This window comes from Panicum hallii, chromosome 6 (genome assembly GCF_002211085.1).
Source record: "Panicum hallii strain FIL2 chromosome 6, PHallii_v3.1, whole genome shotgun sequence".
NCBI classification, from domain to species: Eukaryota; Viridiplantae; Streptophyta; class Magnoliopsida; order Poales; family Poaceae; genus Panicum; species Panicum hallii.
Genome location: NC_038047.1, coordinates 44,385,703 through 44,402,985, shown reverse-complemented (window position 1 = coordinate 44,402,985; position 17,283 = coordinate 44,385,703). Strand labels below are relative to the sequence as shown.

The 17,283-nt window shown below is 45.6% G+C and overlaps 3 protein-coding genes and 1 pseudogene across 4 annotated transcripts; 2 read left to right on the top strand and 2 right to left on the bottom strand.

Annotated features, from left to right (window-relative positions):
* The first annotated feature begins 1,760 nt into the window (after positions 1–1,760).
* On the top strand, positions 1,761–2,951 carry LOC112898385 (annotated as a pseudogene).
* Positions 2,838–4,797, top strand: LOC112898471. Its single transcript, XM_025966804.1, has 5 exons — positions 2,838–2,947; positions 3,330–3,534; positions 3,685–3,760; positions 3,846–3,969; positions 4,089–4,797. The coding sequence occupies exons 2-5, from the start codon at positions 3,354–3,356 to the stop codon at positions 4,716–4,718; spliced, it is 1,011 nt and encodes a 336-aa protein (XP_025822589.1). The 5' UTR covers positions 2,838–2,947; positions 3,330–3,353; the 3' UTR covers positions 4,719–4,797.
* Positions 4,798–4,991: 194 nt separating this feature from the next.
* LOC112898470 (la-related protein 6B-like) lies at positions 4,992–9,253 on the bottom strand. Of its 2 annotated transcripts, none has more exons than XM_025966803.1 (10): positions 8,777–9,253; positions 7,567–7,648; positions 6,900–6,994; positions 6,510–6,572; positions 6,361–6,437; positions 6,193–6,283; positions 6,041–6,088; positions 5,889–5,957; positions 5,615–5,749; positions 4,992–5,529 (listed from the first exon to the last, which is right to left on the bottom strand). In XM_025966803.1, the coding sequence occupies exons 1-10, from the start codon at positions 9,158–9,160 to the stop codon at positions 5,269–5,271; spliced, it is 1,305 nt and encodes a 434-aa protein (XP_025822588.1). In that variant the 5' UTR covers positions 9,161–9,253; the 3' UTR covers positions 4,992–5,268. The 2 variants fall into 2 exon arrangements, with proteins under 2 accessions (XP_025822588.1, XP_025822587.1); XM_025966802.1 differs by having other exon boundaries at positions 5,615–5,752; positions 8,777–9,252.
* Positions 9,254–10,939: 1,686 nt separating this feature from the next.
* On the bottom strand, positions 10,940–14,556 carry LOC112897626 (ankyrin repeat-containing protein At5g02620-like). The gene is made up of 4 exons (XM_025965974.1): positions 14,362–14,556; positions 13,567–14,110; positions 12,588–12,997; positions 10,940–12,417 (listed from the first exon to the last, which is right to left on the bottom strand). The coding sequence occupies exons 2-4, from the start codon at positions 13,961–13,963 to the stop codon at positions 11,539–11,541; spliced, it is 1,686 nt and encodes a 561-aa protein (XP_025821759.1). The 5' UTR covers positions 13,964–14,110; positions 14,362–14,556; the 3' UTR covers positions 10,940–11,538.
* Between the last annotated feature and the right edge of the window lie 2,727 nt (positions 14,557–17,283).

The window sequence follows — 17,283 nt, the reverse complement described above, 5'->3', positions numbered from 1 at the left end:
ATGATAAGTCACATTCCGCGTCATGATCGGAGGCGCAACCAGCTCATGGTTGCGGCCCCAGATCGCCCAGCGCCATAATAAATAGTGGGATCCGGCACTTTGGAAGCAAGTCTAACCTAACCAAAACTCTGGCCGCCCCACTACAGCTGCGCGATCTCTAGCGGCGCTGGAGCAACTTAAAAGCCATCGCCTACCCGCCGCCACCGTCCCCGGGCAGTGCCTGTGGAGGCCTGATGGACGACATACCCGAAGCGACCTTCTACGAATACGCTGAGAATAACTACGGAAACAACTACGGAAGCCATCGGCGGTATGCCGGCTGAATGGCCAAGTCTGCCGCCTCGCCTCCCGCAACGCTAAGGGCATGGCCAACAGGTGAACCAAATCGTTCGCTGACGTGGAGATAGGAAAGATTATGTTTTAACCAATGGCAGGAGCTCTGCCTTGACGAAAGAAAGATTGAAAAAACAAAAGCATGAACACTTTAATCTCTAGAGCATGAGAGAGAGTAACTGTGGGCTCATTGGGATACGTGCGAGCTTACTGCTTCAAGACTCGCTAGCGGCTCTCTTTTCTCCGTTCTCCCTCTTCCACGTCGGACACAAGCCAGCTACTTCGACGGCCGTTGGAGGCGCCCTAACGCCTCTCCTCGCGCGCACGCGAGGGGCTGGCCACGTGGCGCGCGCGGGTGCGGCCGTTCGTCATCTGCTGCGTGCTTGGGCAGTTGGGCCATGGGCGGGGCGGCCACGCCGTCGCCGCGCGCGACATTGCTTGTAGCCGGAGCTCACGGAGGCGACAGCCGATCAGGTCGCGCTCTTTCTCTATTCCTACCTTCGCACGTCAGCATGTATCCTCTCGTTGGTTATCCTATGCGCGCGGGGTGCTCGTGGAAATGACCGAATGGGCGGCACTCGTGGCATCGAGCGCGCTCGCCGTCCTCACTATGGTTGCCAAGTCCGTTCGTCTTAGCGGTTCATCCAATTTTAATCCTTGCCAACCCCGCCGTTGCTCACCTTGACCAGCCAGCGGCCATCCCCGTTTCTATCGCCTGCCCAGCGGCTTGCGCGGTGGCATGCCGCTGCAATCAGGGCCAAGATCTAACTGCTTTGCTGGCTTCACGCTCATGACGAGGATGGCTTCTGCTCTATACTGTCGACTGTCGAGAGGATTTTGCCGCTCTTTGTTCAGTTTTTTGTTTGGTCCTACATGATGTGTTAATCCTATTGTAAGCATCCTAGTCATTTTTAAAAAAGTTAATCAAATTTGATAGATTAGTGTGGTGTATTGCGCATCGCTTTCATAATTCTTTTTTGTTTCTCATAAAATCATATCGCTGCAGCTGGCACGTGCATTTCCATGATAATACCTTCCTGCTTTGTTCTTTCCGAACTATTTCTACGTTCCCGATCCTTCAGCACCCCATACGCACTGCATTACGGCAAGCAAGACTTGAGCAAACAAATTAGATGGTTGATTCGCTGCTTGTCCCTTTGGTGACCAGGGTGGCTGGCAGCGCAGCCGATGAGCTCGTCCAGAGCGTCACCAACACATGGGGGGTCGACTCCGACCGTGACAAGCTTGAGCAGTGGCTGCTGGCTGTGCAGTGCATGCTGCCTGATGCCGAGGTGAAGGTCAAGACCAACCCTGCTGTCAGGAGGTGGATGGAGGAACTTAAGGCCGTCGCCTATCAGGTAGATGACATCCTTGATGACTTCCTGTATGAAGAGCTGCACCGCCTCAATGCCCAGGACGGCTAGTCCATGCCATGCAAGGTACTGAGGTACTTTATCCTCCTCCACAGCCCTTTTCTGTTCCGGCTCACTGTGAGTAGGAATCTGAAGGAAGTTCTCAAGAAATTGAATGAGCTGGTCCTGGAGATGCACAAGCTAGGTCTGGTGGAGCGCCGGGTGGCAACACAAGCTTTATATCGGCAAACGCATGTACCAACGGACAAGCCTACTGAAATCTTCGGCAGAGATGATAACAAGGAGGCAGCAGTAAAGCTGTTGCTCGACCAGTGACATCAAGAATTCAAGATCAGAGATTGTGCAGGTGATATCCGTTATAGGGATGGGGGGGGGGGGGGGGGGGGGCGCTGGACAAGACCACACTAGCAAAGATGGTGTTCAAAGACCGCAGGATTCAGAAGCATTTCACTTGAAGATATGGCATTGTGTCTGAAAAATTTGAAGCCACCTCGGTTATGAGATCCATCATTGAATTGGCTACAGGTGAATGATGCGATCTGCCCAACACCAGTAAGAACTGGAGAGCGCGAGTTCAAGGAGTCATTCGCCAGAAAAGGTTCCTGCTCATTCTTGACAATGTGTGGAATGAAGAGTGGCACAAGTGGGAGGACGACCTTAAGCTACTACTGTGCTCATCTATTGGTGGATCAGGGAGCATAATAGTTGTCACAATTCGAAGCCAACAAGTGTCCTGGCCTCTATAATGGCACCCTTCCAACCCAGGAGCTAGCATGCTTGACTGAAGATGATTCACGGAAATTATTCTCAAAGAAAGCATTTAGTAAAGGAGTACAAGAGCAAGCATAATTGGTCACTATTGGAAAATGACACATCGTCAAGATGTGCAAGAGACTACTGCATGACTGCCTAGATTATGCCCTCAACCAGTCAAGCCTATCAAGGTAGATTACCACTTCCAGGTTCTATTTTCCTATCAGACGTCTGTAGGCTGGATCTTGTTCTTGATTGGTTCCTGTGTGTTGACGCAGGTCAACCAGATGCCCTGGAACTGAATTCTGGGAGAATACCACAGGGTCCCTTTGGAAGGTTATGATAATAAGACACTTGGTAACAGAGTTCACAAGAGGGCTATTGGAAGTTTGTCTTTAACTCTCTGTATCTAATAGAATGTGACAGGAAAATGATCCACCAAACAGTTTGCAAAGAGATTCTCCCTTCCTGAAGAGGCTGCATTGCGAGTAAGATTTTTATCCACAAGTTTCTATGTGTATCTATTAACTCCTAATTGCATCAAAATGTTTATATTTTGCTTTTAAAAAAGTAGCATATTAGGAAAAAGAAAAGGACCTAGACAGGGACATAGAACTCGGAATGACAAGCATGAGAGACAAAAAGAGAAGGCATTGTGCCCACTAGAGGACAAGGAGAAAGAAACACTATGCTTATTAAACCATTGAATCAGTCAATAATCTGTGTTCACCAATAATCAAATATATCTCTGTACCTGTCTGCAGTTAATTCCAGCAAGCCTTGGAATTGCCGGCAAATTTGGAATCTTTTGAGTAGTATTCATTTAACCTTTGTCAGTCTCTAAACCTCTGATCATCTCATTTTTTGTAGCAAAGGTGCGTTCATTTCTTGACGATGGAACGCATGAGGAGAATTGCAGGAATCGGCAAGGCTAAAGTTCCTTCTGCGCCTTCTGCGGTTCAAAAAGACAAAGATGAAAGCATCGTTTTCTTTAGGGAGCTGTACAAGCGTGAGAAGGATAGGGATGTGAACCTCTTGGAACCAATGTACTCGGTCGAGTTTGAAGCTATTCAAGGTGAGCTATTTGGCTGTGGCAATCCTTTTTACTGGGTATTTTATCAGGAATTTTCATGAACACATCCATTAACATTGCAAATCTTGTGCAAGTGTTTTCCTCAAAAGTGGATCCACTCACTCGGTGTTTGTATGCCTATTGATGTTCTAGGTGATCATGCTTGTAAAGTTCCCCCAGGAAAAAGAGACTTCCTCATACCAGTGGACGAGAAGCATGATTATGACTGGTAGGATAGGATTAAACTCAGTTTATACCCTCAAACATATTCTTGCATAGGATGGAATTGTTTCATGAAGAACAGTTCATTTCAGGTTGATGACACCTCCAGCTGCACCACTGTTTCCTTCCCTTGAGATTGAAGCCAAGTCCTCCCAAATGGTGTTCCAAAGGGAGTTACCAATCCCTCCCCGTCAAGTTAAACCGTCAGCTTCAAGGGTAGACTGGATGCTAATACTCCTAGACATCTATTTACTACTCATTTCCCAAAGAGTGTTAGAATATTCTCTAGAGAAATGTGCTGAATATCTTTCTCTTGATCTTTTTATCTGTGATAGCTCTTAGCTAAGCCAGAGGCAACCAAAACATCGACACGGTCTGCACCACCTACTTCTAACACTTCGTCAAGAAAAACATTCATCAAAACCTCTCCAGCCATCTCCAAAGAGAAGAAGCAACCTTACACTGAAGACCAGAGATCAAGCCACAAGGTTTCGGTGAATGGGCATCAGAAAGCTGCTGATGCAGCTATTCCAGGTACCCGAATAGGTGGCGCACCGAAGAAACATTCAGAGACGTGCTACGCAACCCAAACCAGCAGCACAAGCACGGTCAAGGGAGTGACAGACCAAGAAATCCCTTTCAAGACACCGAAGAATCTGATCACAACAACCAGGTCAATATTCTGGCGCCATACTCCATCGACGAAGAATGCTCAGAGCAAAGATCCTGGGTCCGGTGTAGATGTCAAGAAGGAAAGTGGCAAGGTGAGGAGGCCGTCACGTCCGCCGGCGGCAATAAGGGGCATGACGGAGCTGCAGTTACAGGACAGGCGGGATGCGCTGCCGCCAAGAGGGAAGAGTGTGACTGGGAGCGGCGGTGAGCCCGCTTCCAGCACCGGTGGCCGTGCAGGGAGGGCGGCACTGATGAGGGGCACAGGAAGAGCTAATGGGAGAGCATGGATATGAGCTTGGAAGCCAGGCGACGAAGGGAGCATATACTTCTTCTGAAATTTCGGGAATCTGAAATTTATATGGTGCCCTTGTATTGCCAAACTTTGCAGAAACAAATTAGACAAGCCTATGCCAAATCCTTCAGTAGTTGCTACAGTTTTATGCACGATTTTCTGCATCCCTGTCAACATCTAGCCAAAAGCTGCTGGATACTGGCAAACAATTTGGGAACGCTATGGTAGCGAACCAAACATGCTTCGAATGTTTTTAGAGCAGAGGAGACTCTGTAAATGATATAACCTCCTTTTTTTTGTCAAGTATGATTTTTCTACTTTAAGAACTACATATCACAGTACATGTTCACATGTTTAGACCTCCGGTGTTGGTATACATGCATGTACCACGGTACCAGCCATATCTTTTTCTCTCTCTTTTAGATCTCACATCAAAATGAACCAACACACCACAGCAATCGGTTTTAGAACCTGAGCAAAGGATCACTGTCACGGTTTGTACGAGACTGACGATGAGCAGAGCAACAGGCCGTCACAGGCATGGATAACCACTAGGCAGCATCTGTGATAGGCGCAGCATCTGTGATAGGGTTGAGCGGCTTCCCACGGCCCATGGTAAACCCTCTTGTGCCATCCGGCATGCGGGGGCCCGGGGGCGGCTTTGGGATAGCTGGGTGCTCTGATGGAGGAGTGCCAATCGGATGGTGGGCATCTCGGCTGTGGCCGTAGTACTGGCCACGACCGCGGCCTCTGCCTCCACGTCCTCGCCCTCTTACTTGCCTCATTCCCTTGTCATAGTAGCCATCTTCAGCCTATGAAATTTTCGTGGTTAGAATATCCATCATTAAGAAGTTTGAGCCAGTGATAGCAACATGAAACTGGGGACCACGGCAGTACCTGATGATCAAGATGTGCTTCGGAAATCTGGTTAGTATCATCTGTTCCATAGTCATGTGGGTGGCCAGTTGTGTCAGGGCCATCTTCATCCACAGCATACTCATCTCCACCTTTCCTTCCTTGACCCAATCCATGCTTCTACGAAGAATGAAGATGAGTAAACAGAGGAAATTGCATAAGCGTTTCTTCACTATCATCCCATGACTGCATCCAACTTCACAAAAAACATGGAATGGACATTGAAAAAACAGCACAGTGATAGAATTCAAAGTACCAAACAGGCAAGCAGCGAGCGAACTCTAATCCCACCATCCCTCCACTTTCCCTCACCACTGAATGCAACCTATACATATTACAGGGTGTTCCTTCTGTTAGTGAACCAAAGGTGGGAAAGCTCAACTGGATAGAAAGGCCAAGTTGACATACCGCTTTTTCAGCATCTTCAACGGTCCCATACTCCACAAAAGCATGCAGCTACAAGAAAAACAAAACAAAATAGCAAAAATAGTTTATTTATTGTTTCATGTCACAAAGATTGCGCTCACTGAACAACTTTTAGTATTCATACAGGCACAGACCTTATTAGCAAAAAGCATCTCAATCCTTGATGTTTTGCTAGCACCAGCTGCAGCACCATCCTGTGGATAGCAGGTACGTATAGATTTCACACTGCAATGTAGATAACATCATGACTCAGCAGCTCAGTATAGCATTAGCCAACTGTTTGTGCTAACAGATATGCATACCTCCCAACATCCGAGAAAATCTTCATAAGAGTCTGATACTTTTGATCAGGTAAATTTTCAGCAACAACGATGCGTGACTGGATGCACAAAGGACAGATTTCAGTAGACTATACATAGTGAATAGATCATTAGACTGGTTTGGTGCTAACCTGAACTTCTTCAGTGTTGAAGGGCCGTAGGCGTTTAACCTTTTTCCCATCCTCTGAAACAACCTATCATTGATACAATACAAATCGGTATTTTAGTGAAGGCTAAAACATCAAAGCATCCCTTCTGGATGTGGGGAGGATAGAACAAAACATGACAAGAAAGTTCTTTCCATGGGATGATATAAGTTTATAAAGATATTTGTTTTCTGCTTTACCCCTGCATTGAGTTTGAGACAGCCAAATCCGGTTTGACTAATGGAACCTTATTACTTGAGAGCGAATATGCAAAATATATGCAAACAAGAAGGTACCATAAAGAACAAAGTGAGCTGATATTTGGCAGAACATGAATTGAAAGAGTGGTAAGTATGATAGTAGAACAAGATGTACCAGCTCTGATGATGTGCGCAATGCAGCAACCAACAAGGATCTGTCAGAAACTATCTCCCGGATTTTCCTAAAAGATGCAACTACAGATATTGGCACTGCAAAACACAAAATGAATTGTCAATATCACCACTCACCAGAAAATAAAAATCTAACAGAACTGAGATATCAAGGTGAGCATTTGGTCAATTCATGTCCATTGATTGCTGACATGGCAGAATTAAAGTTTTGTTTGATGAACAAAGAATGCAGAAAAGGCATTGGATAGTTCACTAGCACATCTTAACCTTTCTGAAGGGTGGACAGCTACCATTAATGAATGGCAAATAATGCGAGAAAAATAGAAATAGCTCAGTATAGCATTTGCCCATTTCTAAAAATGTGCTGCTAGTTCAGCATAACATGATTATTGGCAAATGGTAGTCCCCCAGACTCATAACTTACAGTAATACATGAAAATAATCAATTAACAAACAAAGATCGGATAATGGGAACATGTACCAGAAACATAGCAGAAAAATAGCTTCTTTTTTTAGAACATCATATAGACACTACTTTTATAGTGCATTTTCAAATGGTCTTGACAATAATAAACTGTCTAACAAAACTGTTATATACCACGAGACTGGTTGATTGGGTAGCTTATTTGAAATTACACAGATGAACTCACCAAATCCATCTGGATCATTAGCGATGAACTTCATCAGATGTTCAGTTGTGGCCAAATTGATATCACTGAAGTAAAATTCCACCTGCCACATTGTCAAAATACATTTAATCAAAGGGATACATAGTAAAATAGATGGAAATCAAGCATCCGACGAATGAGCAACTATAAAAGGGAAACAATAAAAGCCTAAAAGTGAATTTAGTACAGCCGACTTGTTTCCAGTAATTTGAGAGATAAATAAAAAGGTAATCAAGAAAATAAAAACAGTAATAAATAAGCGAAGCTGTTTCCCATTGTTCATGATCCTTTTTACCTGAATCTATAACTCCAACCTTCTATTATCGCTTCAGAAAGAGCAAAGCAGGAAAGTCGTGAAATCGTGCATGTTTTAACGTCTTTCTATTTTCCAGAGTATTGTCCTAAAATAGAAAACAGTAACGTAACGCTTCCACGTACCATGCATGCACCAGATACAAGTTAAATTAATTTCTGAAACACGACATATCTGTAGTTTGTCGTATTTGCTATACCCTAATAGTAACGGATGAATCTGACTTGCACGTGTTTACCAAGCATTGGCATGCACGCTTATAACTGCTCTAAGTTCCCGCCTTGCCCCCACCACCTGTCACTCGACCCTAACAAACTCAAACGCAATTGTAGCCTGTTCCCTTCCCGCCATACAATGGATTTGCATGAAGTATGAACCACGTAGCATTAGCCAAGAAAAAAATATTTCATGAGTTACCTAAGAAATTGAATCTGACATACTATTTTCCAGTTTTCTGTATCCAAATACCCCTCCTCACTAATGAATACCGTGCCACGCTACAGTTGCGCCATCATCTTATATTGCTAGCAGTAGCTACGAAACCTAACATGATGATAAGTCGATAAGATACTTCTTCTAAGCCATATATCAAAATCGAGGGATGTCGCACCCTGTAGTCATGTCAGTCGAGAATGCATCTAGAACTCAAAATCAAAATTTTCCAATACATGGGAGGTTCCAACAGAGTTCTGAAGCAGCAAGCAAGCAATCAAAACTAAAGCGCATCAGGTCACTCCTTACGATTAGTTCACCAACACAAGGATCTAGGTTCGGGCGACACTCCACATTCGCACCACCCCACCGCTCACAATCGACATGGAGATGCAGCAGCGCAGGCAGATAGCGAAGTAATCGAGCGCGCGGTGCAAGGAAAGCTACCTGCTTGACGACCTTCCGTGCATCGGCATCGTTCAGGCGGGGCTGCTGCGACTGCCCCGCGCCCGCAGGCCCCTCCTTATCCTCGCCCACCGCGGCGGCGCTCCCCTCATCCTCGCCGCCCTGGTGGTGCTGCTGGTGCCGCGGCTGGTAGTGCTGGTGCGGCAGGTGGTGGTGGTGGTGATGCGGCTGGTGGTGGTGCTGCTGGTAGTGGTGAGACCCGCGGCGGTGGGGGTTGCTGCCGTGGTGCTGGGCGGTGGATCGGGGGGTGAACTCGGGCGCGGCGGCGTTGAGGCGGGCGGCTGGGGCGGCGGCGGCGGCGGCGGCGGCGGCAGAGGAGGAGCCGGATGCGGTGGCGGAGGGCTCCGGGGTCTCGTCCTGGGCCATGGGGGATCGGGGAGGAGAGGGGAGGGGAGGAAGCCAAGGAGGGTTTCGTCTGATTTGCTCGCAGGCTTACTTGGGGATGGAACGAAGTGGGAGAAGAGGAGGAGCGGTTTCCAATTTCCAAAGGGCGGCTTTTTCCTAACCCTGGGTTTAGCTTAACCATGGATGGATTAGAGTTAGAGTCGCACACCGTCCATGTGGTGTGGTAGGGTTTTTCATTTGTAACAGCTAGCGCCGTTTTTACTTCAAATACGACATTTAAAAGGTTACATGAACAACCTCTCGACAGCTCGCTAGCAGTTTTGATTCTTTTTTGTGGCGATGAGCCATGGCGGCAAGCGGAGGTGTTACCATTCTAGAGTATAAGGTTTAAGGTGGAAGTAGTTTCCTCTCTACCGTGAGTAAAAGCAAAACTACCATGGTAATAAGTAAACGCTTCGGATGAAATAGAAAGTAGTTGCATGGCAAGTAGTTATGATGGACGTTAAAGCTTATGTAACCGATTCGATGGTTATAGTTGTGCATGGTAGTATTACTGATCTGATGAATAGAGACTACAATTATGGTGGAGTGGTAAAGTAAAAAAAATGTGAATACATGAAGAAAGAAATAAGTTCGATAGTTGGGTATTGATAAGTGCGGCTGATTATCACGTGCATATTTTTCACAAAAAGTTTTATTCTCCATCGTAACAAAAGGTATTATCTAGGTTATTAATTATGTCAATATTTAGATATGAAAAATTACGGGAGAAAAAAGCTCGCATTTCCGACAACAGAAGAATCGCTGGATCGGGTACCTGTTTTTGTGAGGAATTCCGTTTTGTGAGATAACGTTTTCACTTTTGAGGCGATTAAAAAACTTGTATTCATCCCGTTTATTGTTTTCCGGGAAGGCCCGTAACCTTGTACAAGAGGCCCCCATCCCGGTCGGAATGGCCCAAGAGGCCACGTTTACAGGCTGCTATTCTTTGCTCCGGTTCTCTCTCTCTTACGTGCACAGGTTTTTGACATTTGAAGCTGGAAAAAATGGGACTTGTGAAACACTGTGGTGCTAGGGAGTGCTGGAAACCAAATGCTTGCTTTATTGGAGCAAGAGACTGTCAAAATAAAATTGATGGTAATAACTGAATTTTGGTTTGGGCCCGGGTGCCTAGGCACCCACGGCCATTCTTAAAGAACAGTCCCATGGCCATTCGAGTGCTGAAATCTGCACTCCATGCAGCCGATCGATGACGGCCAGGCCATGCAGGTCTTCAGAGTTCAGACAGGTATGACTTGCCAAATCTTACCTTTTCCTTGTAACTGTTGGTGCCAAACTTCTGTCTCTGTGTTGCATTACTGATGATTGCTTCTCCGTTGCAGGAGCTTGGTGTGAATGCCACGCTGATATTGTACGGCACTGATTGTTTATGGGCTCATGGATCTTTGAGGGATGTCCATTCGATGCTCTGATTTTATTTTGTCATTATGTTTTTATAGGAATACCCAGTTAAGCATGATGAGTTTTTCCTTAATGATATATCACAGTACGTTTTGGATGGGGTCTGTAAGTTGCTATGAATTTTTTCAGTTGTCAGACTTGATCATTTTAGATTTCCCCCTTGTTCCTTGGAGCGGCAAGAGTCTCTGATGTGTTTGTTTCTATAGTTTCATGATAGCTTGTTCGAGTGAGTGAATAAAAAACCTGATCTTGTATTCAGATGCATGATTTGCTTCCTCTGATGTTAATTTGACTTTCTGCAGCATAATAAAATCATCCTCCCTTTGGCCAAATAAAATCTGACCAAACTGCAGCAAATTCGCGCTTACACATTTAATTCTTGCGGTCGACAAATTACAGGATCATCGTCTAGGCTAGTCGTGACGAAGAGCCAAGTCCTGGAAAACTTCCGTGTGATCGATCACTGATCACTTTCATGTCATCAATACATAGACCCTGTGTCACCTACAGGTACAGGCCCCAGGCCCCAAGGCCCCCTAGCAGCAAACAACCAGCCCAGAAGGGTTCAGCCAATCGATGAATGCAACCCATTACATCATCGTGCACAAGATCAGAATGCATGACCATTACACTTTGGTACTGAACTCTTATTCTACTCTAACTGAATTACCTCCATCATCATTGACTGTTTCAGGTGCAAGCGAGCTACACAGCTTCAGCAGATTTCCACCCAGGAGCAGATGCAATAGGCAGCCAAAGTCAGCTGAAAGGTAATGCCCTCGTGTTGGCACTGAGGTACCTTCAGCTAAACACATATACCATGCTCCAGCCGCTCCATCATCCTGAGCTTCAGTTCTATCCCGGAGAATGCTGCCCGGTATCATCAGGTAAAACAGCACAGTTATGTACAACGAATCCATCATCATGTAATTGTTATCCTACAGCGCGTACATCTTCGTCTTGTATTCGCTGTTAAGTATCTCTTCATCCGAGTCGACTGACCGGGACCATGAACCTCGGGATTGGCTCGCGGATGCCTTCCTGATCTTCCTTGTGTTCTTCTCCTCCAATCTGTGGGCGATGATGCAGTAGCACATGGAGCCAAGGGTGGTGAGCATGATCACAGTGCCAATCGCCATGGTGCACCAGGCCAGCCACCAGTCATCGCGCCCCACCACGACATAGGTCAGCGCGATGAAGGCCACCGAGATGAAGAGGCACGCCAGCCACATCAGCTTGTTCATCACGAACACCATACGTTTCTTGGCCTTCTGCTCCACCACGATCAGCGAGGTCTGAACCACGACGACGGCGAGTGAGATGAAGAGAGCCAGGGCATCGAAGACCAGGAAGACTATGAACGCCGGGTTGCTTGCAACATATGCCTGTCCCAGGGACATGTCTGGAGGTGCTTGGCTAAGATCCTCTACAAAATTTCCTGGGACGGTGAATATTGCAGCAAAGGCGACAGTGGCGATAAGCACTGCGACGACAGTGTTTGAGTTGATGGCGTTGTTTAGCCCACCAATATGGAGCTTTTCGAGTCTCTTCTTGATCTTATGGACTTGCATCTTGGTCTGGCGTGTTTGTTTGATCTGGGACTGGACATCATGTCTGATATCACTGACTGTTTGCTTGAGTTGCTTTGTTGAATTTGGAGGATGTACTGGCTCTTTTGCAATTACTCCACCAGCCTCCTTAAGGATGTTAACAAGTTCGTCATTGTTCATTTTCTCAGCAATGGCAAATGCAGTCTCTCCAGATCTATTAACTGCATTCACGTCAATCCCCTCAACTGATAGTAGAGTCTGCACTATCTGTAAGGAAGTACAGTCACATATGAGCCAAAATTCGGAAAGCCAAAAGTTGGCGAGCTTTATGCTCAAAACTATCCTAATAAAAAGGTTCGTCGAGTGAAAGATTGTATGCAAATGATAAAGAAAATTGTAGAAGGTAAAAAAAGACATTCCAAAATGTGATCACCTACAATGATATTCCCCTTGCGAGTAGCAACATGCAAAGGTCGGTTCCCCTGTTTGTCTTCAACATGGACAACTGAGATATCAGGTTTCAACAACTCAACCACGATATCAGCATTTTGTCCTTTCGAAGCCATATGCAGTGCTGTTTGCCCCTTCTTGTCAGTCCTTAAACCAATGCTGGGATCCTTATTCAACAATGATCTTACAACTTCCACATGGCCCATTCTTGCTGCTGAATGCAAAACTGTTTTCCCATTATTTCTCGCAATTCTGGCGAGGCTAGCATCCGTTTCCAGTAGAAGATTGACAATATCAACATGGCCCTGAATTGCAGCAGTGTCCAGAGCTGTAGCATTTACAGAATTTGTTGTCATGGCAAGAGCAGGAAAAGCCTGCAGCATCTCCTTCAGAACTTCTGCAAAACCAAGATGGGAAGACTATTAGCCATCAAAGTACTGGTACCACTGCAATTCGCTGTCCACTGACATGTGGTTCATGTCAACTAACGAATAGTCACATCATCATCGTGCACAAAAGGAACACAAGCAACTTAGCATAGATCACAGTATAAATTTATTTAGGAGAACAGACTAAAGAAAGATCAAGAAAAGGATTGATGTTTATTCTCAGCCATATGAAAAAAGGTAGTCACAGTAGTATAATTGATGTTAGGTGTTAGGACTGCATACTGCTGCTGTGGATCAAAAAAGAACTGTTGAATAAATCATTCTTCAAGTGAGCACATGTATTTTTCTGAGTCAATCAAGATCAGCACAATCACTTTTCTAAGCCTAGATAATCACATGTATAAATAGGTCAACAGTCAACAGGACAGTCTCAACTCATGCAACATCATCTGTCCAAATTCTATTTACATTCCATAACCCCTAATCATCATTTGATTGACTATTTTGGCTAAGAAAACTGATTGTGAATAGACTTTTTTTTACGTTGACGGCAAGCAAAAGGCAGATGACAATTTACCAAGATGGCCTTGCTTCGCGGCGATGTGGAACGCATCGAAGCTGTTGCTTGCCTTGATCCCGGCCGTCTGCACATCAGAGACCTTGAGGATCTCGCGCACGACCTCGGCGTGGCCCTTCTCGGCGGCGACGTACAGCGGCGTCTCGCCGTCCTGGTTCTGCTTGGCCGCCATCTCGGCGACCAGCGCCCGGTCGAGGTCCGCGAGGATCCTCTGGGCGTGGGCCACGCTCCCGGACCTCGCCACGAGGTGGAGCGGCGTGTCGCCGCGCTTCCCTGGGCTGTCCCTGCTCCGCCGCTCCAGGGACATGATCCCCCGGAAGCTCTTCTGCTTCTCCATCCCCCGGAAGCTCTTGAGCTTCTCCAGCGCGCCCAACCGGATGCTGGATTGCCGCTCCATGGCCGAATCCGATGGGAGACTAGATTGAACCGGGAGAAGGCTTCAGATTGCGATGCCTCGTTCTTGACGAATCCCGGAAACCTTTGCTTCACCAAACTCTATGCGACTCCTCAACAAACTCCCCAAAGATTGCAACTTTGCCTGGTACTGAAAAAAAAAAGCCATTTGCATTTATTCCGGCTGTTACACAGTTATCCTGACTGAGAGCATGAACTGAAATGGACGCAAAACAAATGAATTTCAATGCAGAAATCCATAACGAAAGGGAAATAAAACGAGAATATTACAGAATCCATTCCCCACTGAACCAAGAACAGGCCAGAGAGCTCGAGAATGTAAGAACCCAAAGAAAAGAAAAAAATCGAACGAATCATCCAAAGAGTCCTCCAAAACCTCACCTTTCTGGCACCAGCGACCGCAACACCCCCACCCAATGAGGGAAGCAGGGAACGAAACCAAGGTCCTGGACTGCTGGTGGAGATATTGGTCGGGTCCCTGCTCCTGGCTTTTCTTGGTTTGGCCTCTCTCTCTTTCGTAGAGCTCACTTTCAGGCTTCGCCACTTCTGCCTGGCCGCCGCCGCTGACGAGAGAAGACTGTCGAACAAATATGCCAATTGCCACCCTGACCACAAGTTGGTAGGGTTGGGTCCTTTAATTTTTCTGGAAATAAATTATTATGCTACTTGGCAGCTGTCTATTGGCTGCAAATTTCGTTTCCTATTAGTGTTACTTTGTGGTTGTTCTCTCGGATAAAGTTTGGTTTCTCGTGCTCTATGCCTCTGTCATTAACTCAATCAATAAAAAGAGTAAAAGGCCAATATAGAGAAACAAAACAGCTGTACAAAATCAAAATGGTATGACAATACCTTTTGATTGGAAACTGTGGAGAAGAACTACAGTAACTGTAAGAAGGTATAGTGTTGTCCTTAAATATGGAAACGTTTCAAATTAACCTTAAGCTGCAAACAATGGAAGATCAACTATCACTGTCCAGACTTCAGAGAGGCTAGTACACTGTTGTAACAGTATGGTTTAGTAGCTGGCTCACATTTTCTCTGAAGATTAGCTGCTGTATTTGTAACTCTTGCAATGAAACAGTAAACTAACAATGCTGATTAGTGTAAGAAATGGTTTTAAACAGCGAGCTGTGTGCAACAGCTGCTGTTTACATGGTCAGCAGCACACTACCATATTGTACGTACTACATCACTAACAAAAGCATAAACAAAATTTAGTGGACGTTTGTCCTTTTCTCCCTTTAACCTCTCTTTACATATTCTAAATCTTTTTAGTAACAATCCAAACAGGAAGTTGCCGGCCGGCCATCACATTCACGAGTTAGGGTAAAAGCAAAAGCAAAAGCAGATAAACAAACTGGGATTTAATAAAAAAACAAAGTCACCATACATTACACACTTATACACGTGATGCCGATCGGGTATTGGCTCTCAGCATTATGCATCCGGGCCCACATGTCACCGTGGTGAGTGATGCTAGTAGTATATTTATGTCCTGGATTTTCGGGCCCCACGTGTGTGGGCTCCTGCAGCCGAAAGCTTCCAAGGCATGATCAATAGGGAAAGAGCAAGGAAGAACATGGTGGTGGTTTCATGGCGGAGGAAGAGTACAAGAATGCATGTGGCTCCTGTCTCCTTTCCTCTGTCATCACAAAAAAAAGATGTATTTCCTTTAAATAGTAGGAGTGTGCCTTTAGGTTGGCAGAATTTTATCTATTTTCTTCCAAAACTAATGTAAAATTGAAGTACTTCATAATTTGAAGTAGTGGAAACATACATTTTGTACATTCAGTTACATACATGTTATGGATGTGTGAATTTTGTTGGATTAGATTGAAGACTGCATCATTTTTGCTGCATATTACATGGGTGGCTCATGCAATTCTGATGGCTTATACAATTAATGAGAAGAGCATATATGTTTGTGTCCCAAAACGAAATAATGTGATTGTGACAGACATCTCGCAGGATCATGTAAACTAATAACTGCTAGGTGCATCATGTGCAGGTGCCCCCCACCCCCCTGATGAGAGCACCTAATATATAATCCTTGCATTTGCATGTAGGCGACAGGGGTCATGAACTCATGATGCGCGAGATTAGCATCGCTACAGCAGCACCTAACGCCACTCTGCAACAATTCTTTAAGGACGCCCGGCTGCTGCCTGCGCCCCATGAGCAGAATCAGTATAGTATTCAGAGATGGGAAAGCGGCCAAAAGCAGCTAATCAGGGCCACACGTGGATCAGCAGTTAGTACAGTGTTTGTTCTGTGGCAAGTGGCTACCTGTTGCGTGGCCGTAGCAGCATCTAAGGTTAAGATAACAGTGGTTATGTATCTCGGATAATCTTGATAGGTCGGAGAGGTGCCGTGTACCTACTGATGAAGGAACACTGATCTTTCCTAGGGGGAAACAGAACGCCAATCTGACAGTGGTTCAGACCTTTTTTGAAAACAGGATATGCAGTGATCCAGTGCTGTTAAACTAATCTGCTTGTGTAACAGAAAGATGCATGATGCATTGGATGGGAAGGAGGCAAGCAAAGATTACACATGCAGGCAGGAACCGACAGGCAGGTACGGACACAGGGCAATGGCCATGGAGCCATGGGGGATTGCAGTTGGTGGTGTCTGATGATGGATGCATGCATCGGTGTGCGTAGGTCCCCGTCGTCAGAAGCAATCAAACAAACCCCCACGTACTGCTCCACTGATGACACTACTCAGTACTGAATACCGGCGATCCGTTGAGGTAGCCGGCCAACCTTGACCTCCGCGGTTTCGGTCAATTCAGCACGACTCCCACGCGCGCCCCCTGCATACGGCTACGGCTGTACTACCAGGCAGCAACTAGCCATGGATTATTGCTTTCTTTATCCTTATCTTTCAAAGAAAAAAAATACAGTTAGGTTCCGGTTGGATCTTGGCTGCCACTTGTGGACTGGTAATAGTCAGCAGCAGGCAGCAGGCCCTGGGAGCGAGGCCGGTGATGAACTCCTTAATCCTAATTTTTTTAAAAAACTCCTTAATCCTAACACTAATCCTAACACAGTAGCACTACTGCTCTCTGTCGCCCACTACTCTCTCCATTTTTATTTACATGTCGTATTAAGTTTGTTCTAAGTTAAATTTGGTTAACTTTGACCAAATCTATAAAAAACATAGTAATAACTGTACTATCCAATCTATACACTGTCAATATATATTTTATGGTGGATTCAATGAAACAAATTGGTATTGTAAATATTATTATTCGTTTTTATAAATTTAATCAAAGTTGGTTAAGTTTGACTTAGGACAAAC

Excerpts from the sequence above, each read along its gene's own strand:
- LOC112898471 (XM_025966804.1), top strand. The coding sequence starts at position 3,354 with ATGGAACGCATGAGGAGAATTGCAGGAATCGGCAAGGCTAAAGTTCCT. Across the intron at positions 3,535-3,684 it reads CGAGTTTGAAGCTATTCAAG|GTGATCATGCTTGTAAAGTT; the intron begins GTGAGCTATTTG and ends TTGATGTTCTAG. Across the intron at positions 3,970-4,088 it reads TTAAACCGTCAGCTTCAAGG|CTCTTAGCTAAGCCAGAGGC; the intron begins GTAGACTGGATG and ends TATCTGTGATAG.
- LOC112898470 (XM_025966802.1), bottom strand. The coding sequence starts at position 9,160 with ATGGCCCAGGACGAGACCCCGGAGCCCTCCGCCACCGCATCCGGCTCC. Across the intron at positions 6,995-7,566 it reads TAATGATCCAGATGGATTTG|TGCCAATATCTGTAGTTGCA; the intron begins GTGAGTTCATCT and ends TGTGTTTTGCAG. Across the intron at positions 6,573-6,899 it reads TGCGCACATCATCAGAGCTG|GTTGTTTCAGAGGATGGGAA; the intron begins GTACATCTTGTT and ends TATCAATGATAG.
- LOC112897626 (XM_025965974.1), bottom strand. The coding sequence starts at position 13,963 with ATGGAGCGGCAATCCAGCATCCGGTTGGGCGCGCTGGAGAAGCTCAAG. Across the intron at positions 12,998-13,566 it reads CGCGAAGCAAGGCCATCTTG|AAGTTCTGAAGGAGATGCTG; the intron begins GTAAATTGTCAT and ends TTGGTTTTGCAG. Across the intron at positions 12,418-12,587 it reads CTCGCAAGGGGAATATCATT|ATAGTGCAGACTCTACTATC; the intron begins GTAGGTGATCAC and ends ACTTCCTTACAG.